At 35.7% G+C, this 13535-nt stretch overlaps 1 protein-coding gene and 1 pseudogene across 1 annotated transcript; one reads left to right on the top strand and one right to left on the bottom strand.

The window, feature by feature from the left end:
- On the top strand, positions 1–4226 carry LOC129899813 (sister chromatid cohesion 1 protein 3-like; annotated as a pseudogene).
- Positions 4227–4631: 405 nt separating this feature from the next.
- LOC129899812 (uncharacterized) lies at positions 4632–5105 on the bottom strand. Its single transcript, XM_055974825.1, has one exon. The coding sequence runs from the start codon at positions 5103–5105 to the stop codon at positions 4632–4634; it is 474 nt and encodes a 157-aa protein (XP_055830800.1).
- Between the last annotated feature and the right edge of the window lie 8430 nt (positions 5106–13535).

The raw sequence follows: 13535 nt of genomic DNA, 5'->3' as shown, positions 1-13535 counted from the left end.
CCGCGGTTTCTAACTCAGAACCTCAAAAAATTCGAACGATAAACCCCAATCAACCATACAAAATCCCTCTTTCATACAGAGGGAACTGAAGAGCCAAAGAAAATTAGGTCATCGGAGAAGCCTCTGAATTGAAAGTGGTCGCCGTCGTTGGCCGCCAATCTTCATTCTTGGCTGTTAATTTTTTGATGGAGAAATGTTTTATTCACACACATTCTTGGATCAAAAGGTTCCATTAGGGACAGTATGGTGCACTGCACATTTACAACACAAGTTGAAGAAACCCCATTATACTTCTACTAACATTCCCTCCACTGTTGGTATGTTTTCTAATGTCTTTATTTTTTCTTGAAAAAAGTTGCCCCTTTTTATTTGTCCCATTTGCCAAGATTTTTCTTTTCTTTATATGGGGTTTGATGGGCTGTTTCTTTATTGTTTTGTTTTGATTTTGTTTTTTTATTTCTTGAGATTTTTGAAAAAAGAAAACAAATTGATTTTTCTAATTTCACTTGGTTGATATATGATTCTTGTTTTGCTGATATCAATTGAGACTTTTTATGAGATAAAGATTTGATCTTTTGAATCTTTTAATTAAGCTTGGATTTTTTTATATGCACAGATGAATGCTTGTAGTTCAAGTTTCTCTCTGTTTTAGTCATGCTAGTTGAAGGTTTAGATTGAAATGTACTTTTGAGTATATAATTCAATACGTTGTTGCAGAGTATTAATTGAATGTAATTTTATGTATCCAATGTTATGTTTATTGCTCGAGAATTTATAGCATTTTATTTGCCTACTGCAGGTTTTTCTCTTTTCTTAATTTCAAGTAGTTTATTATGCAGTTCTAGTTTTGCTGATATCAATTAGGACCTTTTGTGAGATAAAGATTTATTCTTTTACATTAAAGATTGCATTTTTGATTGAGTATTGGGATTTAGTTTGAAAGGGAGGTTTCGTCATTTGCAAAGCTGAATCGATTTGTAATTTAATGGAGACTTTGTCTTCCGTTCTAAATGTGATAGTTGAACACTTGGATTAGTCTGTGCTTATGCACAATGTATTGTCACCCGTGTTGTTAGTTATTCATTGATCATTTTAAGAAGGTCAAAAATGAGAATTTTCATTTTGATCTTGATGTTTAAGTAGTAAAGTTGTCTATGAAGAGTAAAATTCATGCTCCACGCATATGATCATGATTGAATAACGGGAAGGAGGACATGATGGTCTGTTTTTTAGCTGTGAAAATAAAATTAATATATTTAGAGGAGACTGGATTACTCTAAGAGAAACTCTAAGCATAAAAGATTGGAACTTGCACTTAGACACTATATCAACTCTTGAATTCTTAGGTAAATAGGAGAGAACAAATGTGTTCATCACACAAATAAAATAAGGTTCATTGGAATCTTTTGTCTGATAAATGTGAATTCTGGACCTTTCTCTTGAATGAGATTGAAGTTTACAGATGATTCTACCCATGATTTTAATTAGGGAAAAGGATCAATTTTGCGTTTAAACTATTTGAAAAGTAATAACTGTGTTCTTTGTTTCTCTTTGGGCACAAAAATGCCTTTATCATTAATTAAATAGCTCAAAAACTGCCCCTTTCCATTTCACTATAAGTAACGAAATTTAATTAAGATAAGTTGGCATTTATAGGGTAAGCTTTCAGGGGGTAAAGGAAAAGGGATTGACAAGTTAAGTAAATAAGTAAGTCATCTTAGAATTTGGATATAATGCAAATAACAATACCAATCATAACAATAATTTTTTGGATGATATTGACTGAGCTATATTGAAAGAAAGATAAAAATGTCCCATTTCATGTAGTTTAGGGGTAAAATTAGACCTTTTCCATCTGAGGTGGAGCAATAGTTAGTGGGAGGATATGTTTGAGCTACTTGGCTTACTATAAGGACATTTTTGAGCTACTTGATTGACGATAATGGTATTTTTGTGCCAAATTCTAATGGAGGACAAATATATGCCCTTTTGAATAATTTAGGAGCAAAATTATATATATTTTTATTATTATTAAGTCATACATTGTTTAGGAATGTTGTAGATTTATCTTATGTGGGACACTAAATCTTGCGCATATGTAACCTTAAAAACTTTTAATGCTACAAATGTTGCTAAGTTTTCTGGTATATGCCAAATGTACTTGTTTCAATTAGTTAGTCTTTGCTGCTTTCTTAGGTACTTCGTGGAACAATCAAGGTGCGTATAAGTTCGCCTAGACAATACTGCCATAAAGAAGTCTTGCTAAAGTTGATATTTTTTGAATTACATACAAAGCTTTTCCCCCACTGATGTTGCTAGGTTTTGACTAAAGCATGATTTCATAAAAGCCAGAAAGGAAGTATAAGTTGCTCTACACAAATATATAGCAGTAGATTTATATGCATATGATATTTCTTAGGTCTTTGCTCATGATACTGTTGCTTATTTTTTGAAATCTATTTCTAGAGCGCATCACGACTCCTGAAGTACCTATTGCGTTGCGAACGTCTGGCCACCTTCTACTTGGAGTTGTTCGAATATACTCAAAGCAAGTTGAATACTTTTCTGAGGATTGCAAAACATTACTAATGGGAGTTATAAAGGCCTTATCATCCACAAATGTCAATCTGCCAGAAGATGCCACTCATTCACCATACCACTCTATCATTCTACCAGAAACATTTGAACTTGATCCCTTAGTTTTTGATGAAGATCTTGACCTGAATAGGTAATTTTCTGTTGTATTTTTTAAGTTGTCATCTATAATCTGTAGTTAGTTACACGTGCATTTGGAATTCCAGGGTTAAGGATACTCATGTTAAAAGTTATGAAAAGATAACTTTGGAAGGTATGTATTGTGTTTACTTTAATTCTTCTTTTGTATCTTTTTCTATTTCATTTTCAATTGAACTTTCAGTTATGAAATTTTCTTTTGTATAGATCAAATTGTATCGCATGAAGATCAGTATGTTGCTATTTTCATTGATGAGGTGAGTGTATATTTTGCTTCATAATTAGCAGGGAACTCTAAATTTATTCACTTACGCTGCAACACTAGTTTGACAAAGAGTTTGTTTTTACAGGACACAATGAAGAATTTGTCAAAATCAGGTGAAGTTTCTGGATTAGGTGCCATGCCCATGGAGAGAGGCGAAACTGCTGCTCAACCCCAACATTCTCCCTCTAAGAATCAGGAAAGACTAAACCAAGGAATTGTTCGTGATGACATTCCTGAAATTGAACTCATGCGTGATGATGTCCATGATCATAGTTTTTGAGAATGTTCCCTTGTGGTCAGGCCGAGGGAATGATGTGATGGAACCAGATAGAATTCTGGAGGAACAGATCATGAGAGACAAGGAAACTGCAAGCCCAGTTGTGAAAGAGATTTTTACCCCCGGAGGACATTCAATCCCTTCTCAACAACGACAAGAACCACTGTCAGCTACTTCAGTGGAGGCTCACGAATTTGCTTATCCACAGATATCATTTTGTAGGTGCTGGCATGCAGGGTTCTTATTCTTAAACTGAAATTACGTATTTGTCATGTTTATATTCCAACATGGAACTTCTTCTTTCATGGATATTCAGGGCATCAGTCACCTGATTTAGCTCTTCTTTCAACACCACCTCCCGAGGCACCAAAAATAAGAAGAAAGCGAAAGCTACTCATCTATGATAAGGACATAGTAGTGCCAAATCAGTATGTTAATCTTTTATCATCATTAACTATATATTTTCTTCAACCATTCGTATTTTGACAATATATCATGTTCAACTATAAAGTGAGATGAAAAGGAGACTACAGGGCATCGATATAAAATTGCGGGAAAAGAAGAAGGTTCCTTGTTCTTCTTTGGACATCTGGAAACAAAACAAGAGACTAAGAAAAGATGGAATTTTCTTTGAGCCTTTAATAACCGGTGGGTGTCTCACAGTCATTATCTTATGAGTTGAATGTTCTTCACCTAAAATTCATCTTCTGTTAATCTATAAGATTATGTGATGATCTGCGTAATATCTACAAGGAAGACTTCATTTCAGCAAAAGTCAAGATGGCTTCCTCACAGGATAATCATGCAGAACCCAGCGATAACCAATACCCTCCATCTGGGAATGATCTTCCGATGGAAATTAAAAGACTACGTGATAATCAAGACCTTGCAAGCACAGATTTGTTGTCCGAGATTTTGCCTTCACCAAATAGGCTTATTTCCTCTCCATAGATGTCCATGCCTTCCCCAAGCAGAAGAGATGAATTCAGTCCAGCTACTACAACTTTTGGGACAAAATTCTACCAATTTGGTGAAGTAATCAATGGTACCTAAAATGAACCTATGTCCATTAGAGGCGGATGACTCTATTGGACCAATGATATCCATACCCTAAGCCAGAAATGGCCAAGGAGAACTCATAGCATTGAGTTCGTGAGGAGGTACTCGAATCAAATCACCGTGCACTTGACATTGATGACATTTTTGCACATACTTACTACAATCATGCTCCATAGTCATCCAAAAATAGCCGGATCGAAAGATCTTCTTTGCCAAAGTAAGCCCATTCATATAAGTTCCACAAACTCCCGCATGAATTTGTTCGAGAAGCTTTGTAGCTTCACTGGAATCGACACATCAGAGAAGTCCCATATCTGAAGTTCTCCTATAAAGGGTTTCTCCACTTGGAAAGAAATTGTTAGCCATTCGATGTATTGCTTTCTTCTGATTGAAAGTCGCATTATCTGGATAAGTTCTGATTTCTAGATACCTTTTTATGTCAAAATACCAAGGTCTCCTATCTGATTCTACTTCGACATGCGAATAGTGAGCGGGTTGTTCCTTCCAATATATCTCCACAGGGTCAATGTAATTTGTATTCGGATGTTTTATCATTGAGGATATGGTAGCCAAAGCATCAGTAAATTCATTCTGCAACCTTGGGGTATGCCTAAACTCGATCTTGCGGAACCTTTTACACAACCTTTGCACAAACTTCACGTACGGTGCAATCTTTGAATTCTTCATGGCCCATTCCCCCTGAACCTGATGAATCAGTAAATCTGAATCTCCGATTACCAACAAATCTTGAATGTCCTTATCGATCGCCATCTTTAGACCCATGATGCATGCTTCATATTCAACCATGTTGTTCGTGCAAAGAAATTGGAGTTTGGCTGCCATAGGATAATGTTGGCCAGATTCTTATATTAGGATTTCTCCAATCCCACTTCCTTCATGATTCACCGCCCCATAAAAAAAATACTCTCCAACCAGGGTATGCCTCAGATATATCTTCTCCTACAAATAATACCTCTTCATCAGGAAAATAAATTTTGAGCAGTTCATACTCTTCGTCTACTGGATTTTCTGCGAGATGATAAGCTAAGGCTTGTGCTTTTATTGCCTTTTGGGTTATGTACAAAATATCAAACTCACTTAAAAGCATTTGCCATTTTGCTAACTTCCCGGTCGGCATCGCCTTCTGAAAGATATATTTCAGTGGATCCATCTTGGAAATGAGATATGTAGTATACGAAGACAAGTAATGTCTTAACTTTTGAGCAATCCAGGTTAAAGCACAACAAGTTTTCTCCAAAAGAGTGTAATGAGCCTCGTATGGAGTAAACTTCTTGCTTAAGTAGTAGATTGATCGTTCCTTCTTCCTAGTCTCATCATGTTGACCTAGCACACATCCAAATGCATTATCCGAGACAGACAGATATAGCAACAATGGACTCCTTCCCTAACTTTTGATAGCATCGAAAGCTGTCTAACACTCTTCGATCTATTTTGTCAATGAATCCTTTTTCAGCAGCTTAAAGATAGGCTCACAGATCAATGTGGACTGAGCTATGAATCGGCTGATGTAGTTCAATCTTCCCAAAAAACTCATCACTTCCTTCTTGGTCTTTGGTGGAGGTAATTTTTGAATCGCCTTGATTTTAGCGGGATCAAGCTCGATACCCCTTCTACTGACTATGAACCATAATAACTTGCCGGCTGGCATTCTAAAAGCATATTTAGCGGGATTCAATTTCAAGTTGTTTTTGCATAGATGATAAAAGAACTTCTTCAAGTGAACCAAATAATCCGCACTCTCGCGGGATTTGATAATGATATCATCCACGTACACTTCAATCTCCTTGTGAATTATATCATGAAAAATTGTTGTCATGGCTCTCATGTAAGTGGCCCCAGCATTCTTGAGACCAAATGGCATTAATCGATAATGATACACACCCTATGGTGTGACGAAAGCTGTCTTTTCTGCATCTTCTTCATCCATTAGAATCTGGTGATAACCTACGTAGCAATCCACAAACGACTGCATCTCATGGTTGGCATAATTATCAATGAAAATATGGATATTTGGTAATGAAAAGTTATCTTTAGGGCTTGCTTTGTTCATATCTCTATAATCAACACAGATTCTGATTTTGCTATCTTTCTTAGGAACTAGAACAGTGTTGGATAACCAAGTCAGATACTGTGTCACTTCCATAACTCTGGATTGAATTTGCTTGGTTACCTCGTCTTTGATCCTCAAACTCAAATCTGGCTTGAATTTTTGAGTATTTTGTTTTATTAGACTGCAATCCATATTGATCGGTAATTTATGAGACACGATGTCTATACTCAAACCTGTCACGTCATCATAAGACCAAGCAAATATATCGATTAACTCTCTAAGCAAACTGATAATTTCCTTCCTCTGAGCTTTTGTTAAATGGACACTGATTCTAGTTTCCTTGATATACTGATCATCTCCTAGATTCACAGCCTCAGTTTCTTCTTGATTTGGCTTGTATTGCTCCTCAAATTATTTCAATCCCTCGGTGAGGTGTTCGGGTATCATAGCTTATTCATCATAATCCTCGAACTCATCATCATCTATCTCATTTTGTTCATTTAGCTTGTGACATGATATGATATTGGCAGATTTTAAGTTATTTTTACTGAAATCATAAGCAAATAAGGTCAGATAAGTAAAATATAGACTGTTAAGCAAATAATAAGTAAATTTCGCAATAAAAGAGGTCTTCATATAAAACAAAATAAATACAAACTTTGGCCATGACTGTGGGTCAATCTGCCTTTTTTCAAATATCACAAAGGTAATTTAAAGCATAACCAAATAGAAACATCATAAAGGGTGGGTCTCAGGCCTCCTCCATACTACCACCAATTTAAAAGTAAGTAGATAATATGTATTTATCTACCAAGATGAGTGAGGGACTAAGAGCGGTGTGTACGTCCAATTAGATAATTTCTCTTCTATCTCAGTACCCCGGATGCCTGATATCTCCGTTTCTTCCTCTAAGATTGTGTCAACTTTCTCAAAAAGATTCTAGATCCCTTCCCCAAGACTGCCATCATTCACATGTTCCCGCATGGGAAATGACAGATACAAGTGAGGTATTGACCTAGCCAACACCCGAGCAATACTCCTGCTTATCACATCTATCTTATCGTCTTATGTGGGGACATATCCTAAACTGTACTTCAATCCTCTATCAGGAATCTGAATAGGCTCTATGATTCCTTGGAAGTGCTTTCCCAATCTGAATCCTGGCTCAAAACTATTTCGGAGCATGACAATGGCTATCATTTTATAAACAGAAGGCATAGGGGGTTGTGGGGACAAATCATCACCAGTGGTATTTACCAGTTCTACTGTGTAGAAGTCGGTACCTATAGTAATATCATCAACAATTGGTGCACAACTATTTGAATGCCTTCCCTCACCATACACAACCACCTTATGGTCATTCTTTACGAACTTTATTATCTGATAGAGAGTAGAGGGTACGGCTCTGGCCATATGGATCTAGGGTCTTCCAAATAGTAGGTTGTAGCTGGTGGTGATGTCCATCACTTATCACTCTACAATGAAATCAGAAGGGCCTACCTGAATACACAAGTTCACAACTCCTAATGTATCTCTTTGACCCCCATCGAAAGCCCTCACATTAACTTGGTTCTGTCAGACTTTCCCCAAATCAAAGTTCAACTGTTTGAGAGTCGACAAAGGACAAATATTAAGTCCCGATCCATCATCGATCAATACACGATTCATAATCTTATCCCGATACTTAATGGTGACATAAAGAGCTTTGTTATACATCACCCCCCTCAAGAGGCAATTCTTTATCGCTAAAACTGATGCGATGTCCTTGAATGACTTGACTTACCATAGCAGCCAGGTTATCTCCATTTGTACCCATGAGTACATACGTATCATCCAAAGCTTTCATCAAGGAATGTCTGTGCCGTTGTAAGATCATCAACAATGCCCATACTGAGATTTGGGCAGGTACTTTCTCCAAATGTTTCACTATAGAGTACTCTTTTGGTAGCATCTTCCACCAAAACTCTTCAGCCTCAGCTTCACTGATCGGTCTCTTTTGTTGGTCTCTCTTAGGCCATCCTTGAGCTAATTCTTTTAGGGTGTAACACCTACCAGACCGCGTCATTCCTTGCATTTCCGCAGTCTCGATCATGAACTTCTTATAGTTAGAAATTTCTTTCAGCACTAAAGCAACAACTTTTTTAGGTGTCAAAATCACAAAATCCGATTTCTCCTTTATTCTTAGTGAAGCCACAGCCATTTCGGGACTATTAGGATAGGATGGCACTATGGCCTTTGTTACATACCAATCTTCTTCCATCTCAATCATATTGATATTAACCCCTTCATGATTCGGCAAAGGATTACTATTAACATTAGGGGCAGTGGTTTGGAAAGTGATGACCTCGCGATTAGGGGTGGGCGTTCGGTATTCGGTTCGGTATTTTCAAAGTTCGGGTTCAGTAATTCGGTAATCGGTAATTCAAAGTATATACCAAATACTGAACTTTCAAACTTCGGTTCGGTAATTCGGTAATCGGTAAATCAAACTTCGGTTCGGTACGGTATTCGGTAATACCATATTTTTTTAATAGTTAATATACAATAAAAAATTATCCGCATTTAATATTTACATTAACCTAAAGAATACATATCTTAACTTACATTTTTATTACTACACCATATTTAAGTAATAAATGCATTTTAACTTGTCGAATATCGAAATTGAAATTGCTCGTAAGCCACATTCTACGGAGAAGAAATGATACATCATAAACAAAGAGAAAATAATTTATGAATCGATACAGAATAAAAAAAATATTACCATGTAATAAAAATAATGAAAAAGAGTGAAAACAAAAATCTCTAATATATCATACATAATTTTTATACATATGTTTTTCTTTGAATTATCCAAAAACTCTACATCACTGCACTAATTATTAATTAGTTTCTCCAAAGATATGAAAGAGTTGGAATCTTTCGTTCTCAATGTAACTACCAAATAATTTATGTAGATAACTAACGTGGGAATCATGCAAAGTGAAATTAGAATTCTTAATCAATTGCATAAATTTGAAATTTGAATTTATAATTTTTACATGTACATGAATTAAATTTTAGCAGTTATCCATAATGTACGTGTAAGTGTGCATATAATAAACGGTAAACGTGGAAAAGTTGAAATGAAAATGGTAAGGGAAATAAAAAATGAGATAGTTTCCTCTTACTATACTCTTATTTTTTTGGTAATTTTTTTTCCAGTTTTTTTGTAAAAAATGAAAAATAAAAATAAAAAAATTAAAAAATTAAAAAGTTTGGTATTCGGGAAATCCCGAATACCAAAACCGAAATACCAAATACCGAAACCGAAAGATTTGTTTAGGTTGTGTCTTAATGCAAAACGGCAAGGTCATAGCCTATGCTTCTAGGCAATTAAAGGTGCATGAGCGTAATTACCCTACCCATAACGTTGAATTGGCGGCCGTTGTTTTTGCTCTAAAGATTTGGAGGCATTACCTCTATGGGGTGCATGTGGATGTGTATACTGATCATAAAAGTCTTCAATATGTGTTCACCCAAAAGGACCTTAATCTAAGGCAAAGGAGGTGACTAGAACTCCTTAAGAACTATGACATGAGTGTGCACTATCATCCGGGTAAAGTCAATGTAGTTGTTGATGCACTTAGTAGAGTGTCTATGGGGAGTGTGGCTCATGTGGATGAAAGGAAGAGGGAGTTTGTGAAAGATGTTCACCGGTTGGCTAGATTAGGGGTGAAGTTGTGTGGTACTGACGATGGTGGTATGGTTGTTCAAAATAGGTCTGAATCCTCATTGGTGGTAGATGTTAAATCAAAGCAAGATCTTGACCCAACGTTTATCGAGTTAAAGAAGTTGGTAAAGAAAAAGAGGATAGAGGTCTTTTTCTAAGGGGGAGATGGGGTGTTATACTATCAAGGTAGGATATGTGTTCCAAATGTTGATGGAGTTTGATCAAAATGGAGGCTCATAATTCTACATACTCCATTCATCCCGGTTTAAAGAAAATATATCAAGACTTAAAGGAGTTGTATTGGTGGGGTGGCATGAAGAAGGACATAGCAAGGATTGTGTCCGAATTTATGAATTGCCAACAAGTGAAGGCCGAACATCAAATGACAGGTAGCCTAGCCCAAGACATTGGAATCCTTACTTGGAAGTGGGAAGATGTGAATATGGATTTTGTAGTGGGTTTGCCTCATACCCAGAAGCGTCATGACTCAATTTGGGTAATTGTTCATAGAATGACTAAGTCAGCTCACTTCCTACCGGTTAAAACTTCCTATAGTGATGAAGACTATGTCAAGTTGTATATTTGGGAGTTGGTGAGGTTGCATGGTGTGCCGTTATCCATTATTACGGATCGTGGTACCCAATTCACTTCTCACTTCTAGAGATCATTTCAAAAAGGCCTCGGTACTAACATAAAATTGAGCACAGCATTCCATCCTAAAATGGATGGGCAAGCCGAAAAGACGATTCAAACACTAGAGGATATGTTAAGGGATTGTGTGTTGGAGTTTAAAGGAAATTAGGATGACCATCTACCGCTCATCGAGTTTGCCTATAATAATAGTTACCACTCAAGTATTGAGATGGCACTATTTGAGGCTTTGTATGGAGATGATGTAGATCACCGGTTGGTTGGTTCGAAGTAGGCGAGATGACCTTTTTGGGCCCCAATTTGGTAGTTGATTCTTTAGAGAAGGTGAAGATCATTAGAGAAAGGTTGAAGATGGCTCAAAGTCATCAAAAGTCCTATTCCGACACTAGAAGAAGGGATCTTGAGTTTAATGTGGACGATTGGGTGTATCTGAAGGTTTCACCCATGAAGGGTGTGGTTCGATTTGGTAAAAAGGGGAAATTGAGCCCTAGGTATGTAGGGCCTTATAGAATCGTGAGACGTGTTGGCAAGGTTGCATATGAGTTGGAATTACCATTGGAAATGGCCATGGTTCATCCGGTGTTTCACGTATCTATGTTGAAAAAATGTGTGGGTGATCCTAGTTCCATTGTACCTATGGGAGTAGTGAATATTCAAGAAAACATGACCTATGAAGAAGTTCCTATAGAAATTTTGGACAGGCAAGTTAAGAGATTGAGGAACAAAGAAGTTGCATCTGTTAAAGTCCTTTGGAGGAATCAACAAATAGAAAGTGCAACATGGGAAGCGGAAGCGGAAGCGGAAGCGGATATGATTAAGCGATACCCTCATCTTTTCCCCTCTACCCAAATCTAAGGTATTAAGTTGTCCTTGTTCAATTACTTGAAATCTTTACATCTCAACTTTTCTTGTCATATCCTTGCAAAATTATGAAATATGTTTTAAATGATGTTTTAAATAAAACTATTGCATTAATGATGGGTTGTTGGTTTACACTCTACTCTACTCAAGCTAAGTCTTTTCTCATTTGACGACGAATGTTCCCAAGGGGGAGATAATGTAACATCCTCTAAAAACATTGTATACGATGTTTTAATTCTCGCCTAAAAATGATATAGCCTCTGTATTTTGGACATAACTTTTCATAGAATTGTTCAAATTGTGTGATTTAAATTTCTGATAACCATAAGATCATTACCTACAATTTTTGTGAAGACCATATTTTAAGTTTCGGAGGTTAAGTAGGTCAAATAAATTAATTGTTGTAAGACAAAATGTTGTAATGGAATGTAGTGTTTATAAAAGCAAAATCATATCTCACTATAGGTTTATCCAAATTGGTTGATTCTTGAACTATATGAATCTAGACTTTCATATCTATAATTCTTATGGACACCAAATCTTAATAAGGAATTTATCTTATTCAAACACAGCTTCGAAAAAGAGTATTCTGTTAAAAAGAACTCATCTCACCTACCATGGAAAAATCTAGATACATTTGACATCACTCATGACATGAATTGTCCTCCATTTAACATCACCCATGACATCACAATTTTCCATTAAACTTTTAGATTTTTTCTTTATAATTATTTTATTTATTGTTAGGTCCCTCTTCTACACCTATAAATACCCATCTTATTTCCTCATTTTATTCATCAAGCTTTCTCAAGCAACTCTTCTCTCTATACACTTCTTTACTCATTCTCAAATATAATTTTAGTTCTTAGTAGTGAAAAAATACTATTCTTGTAATTCATATACTCCAGGTAGTACACAAAATGTTCCGGTGGGGAGAAAAGCTAGGACTCAAGAGTGTTCATTAAGTCTTTCGGTTCCGACTAAAGCTTCGAATTCCAGGTATGTAAGGCTTCAATGAGAGTATTCCTTTCACTTTCATGTCTAAATTATTTTGATTATATGATAAATTATATTTATTTTCTTTAAGCTCTACTCTAAGTTATGTGGTGTTTATCCATGGGTTCTTCCACCCATGTAGTCTAAAAACTCTTTCAATCAAGCCTCTTGATTTCAAGTAATATTTTCTTATGGTAATTCTTATTTTTACTTAATAGTATGAATCATGGTTAAACTAATGATTATTGGTCTATTTTGATGCGACATAATTTCATACTATTAAGTAATTTTTACTTATTTTTACATAATTTCGCATCAAAATAGACCAATAATCATTAGTTTAACCATGATTCATACTATTAAGTAAAAATAAGAATTACCATAAGAAAATATTACTTGAAATCAAGAGGCTTGATTGAAAGAGTTTTTAGACTACATGGGTGGAAGAACCCATGGATAAACACCACATAACTTAGAGTAGAGCTTAAAGAAAATAAATATAATTTATCATATAATCAAAATAATTTAGACATGAAAGTGAAAGGAATACTCTCATTGAAGCCTTACATACCTGGAATTCGAAGCTTTAGTCGGAACCGAAAGACTTAATGAACACTCTTGAGTCCTAGCTTTTCTCCCCACCGGAACATTTTGTGTACTACCTGGAGTATATGAATTACAAGAATAGTATTTTTTCACTACTAAGAACTAAAATTATATTTGAGAATGAGTAAAGAAGTGTATAGAGAGAAGAGTTGCTTGAGAAAGCTTGATGAATAAAATGAGGAAATAAGATGGGTATTTATAGGTGTAGAAGAGGGACCTAACAATAAATAAAATAATTATAAAGAAAAAATCTAAAAGTTTAATGGAAAATTGTGATGTCATGGGTGATGTTAAATGGAGGACA

Source organism: Solanum dulcamara, chromosome 8, assembly GCF_947179165.1.
Source record: "Solanum dulcamara chromosome 8, daSolDulc1.2, whole genome shotgun sequence".
Lineage (NCBI taxonomy): Eukaryota > Viridiplantae > Streptophyta > Magnoliopsida > Solanales > Solanaceae > Solanum > Solanum dulcamara.
Note: the sequence above shows the minus strand (reverse complement) of the source record. Positions and strands in the feature narration are given on the sequence as shown.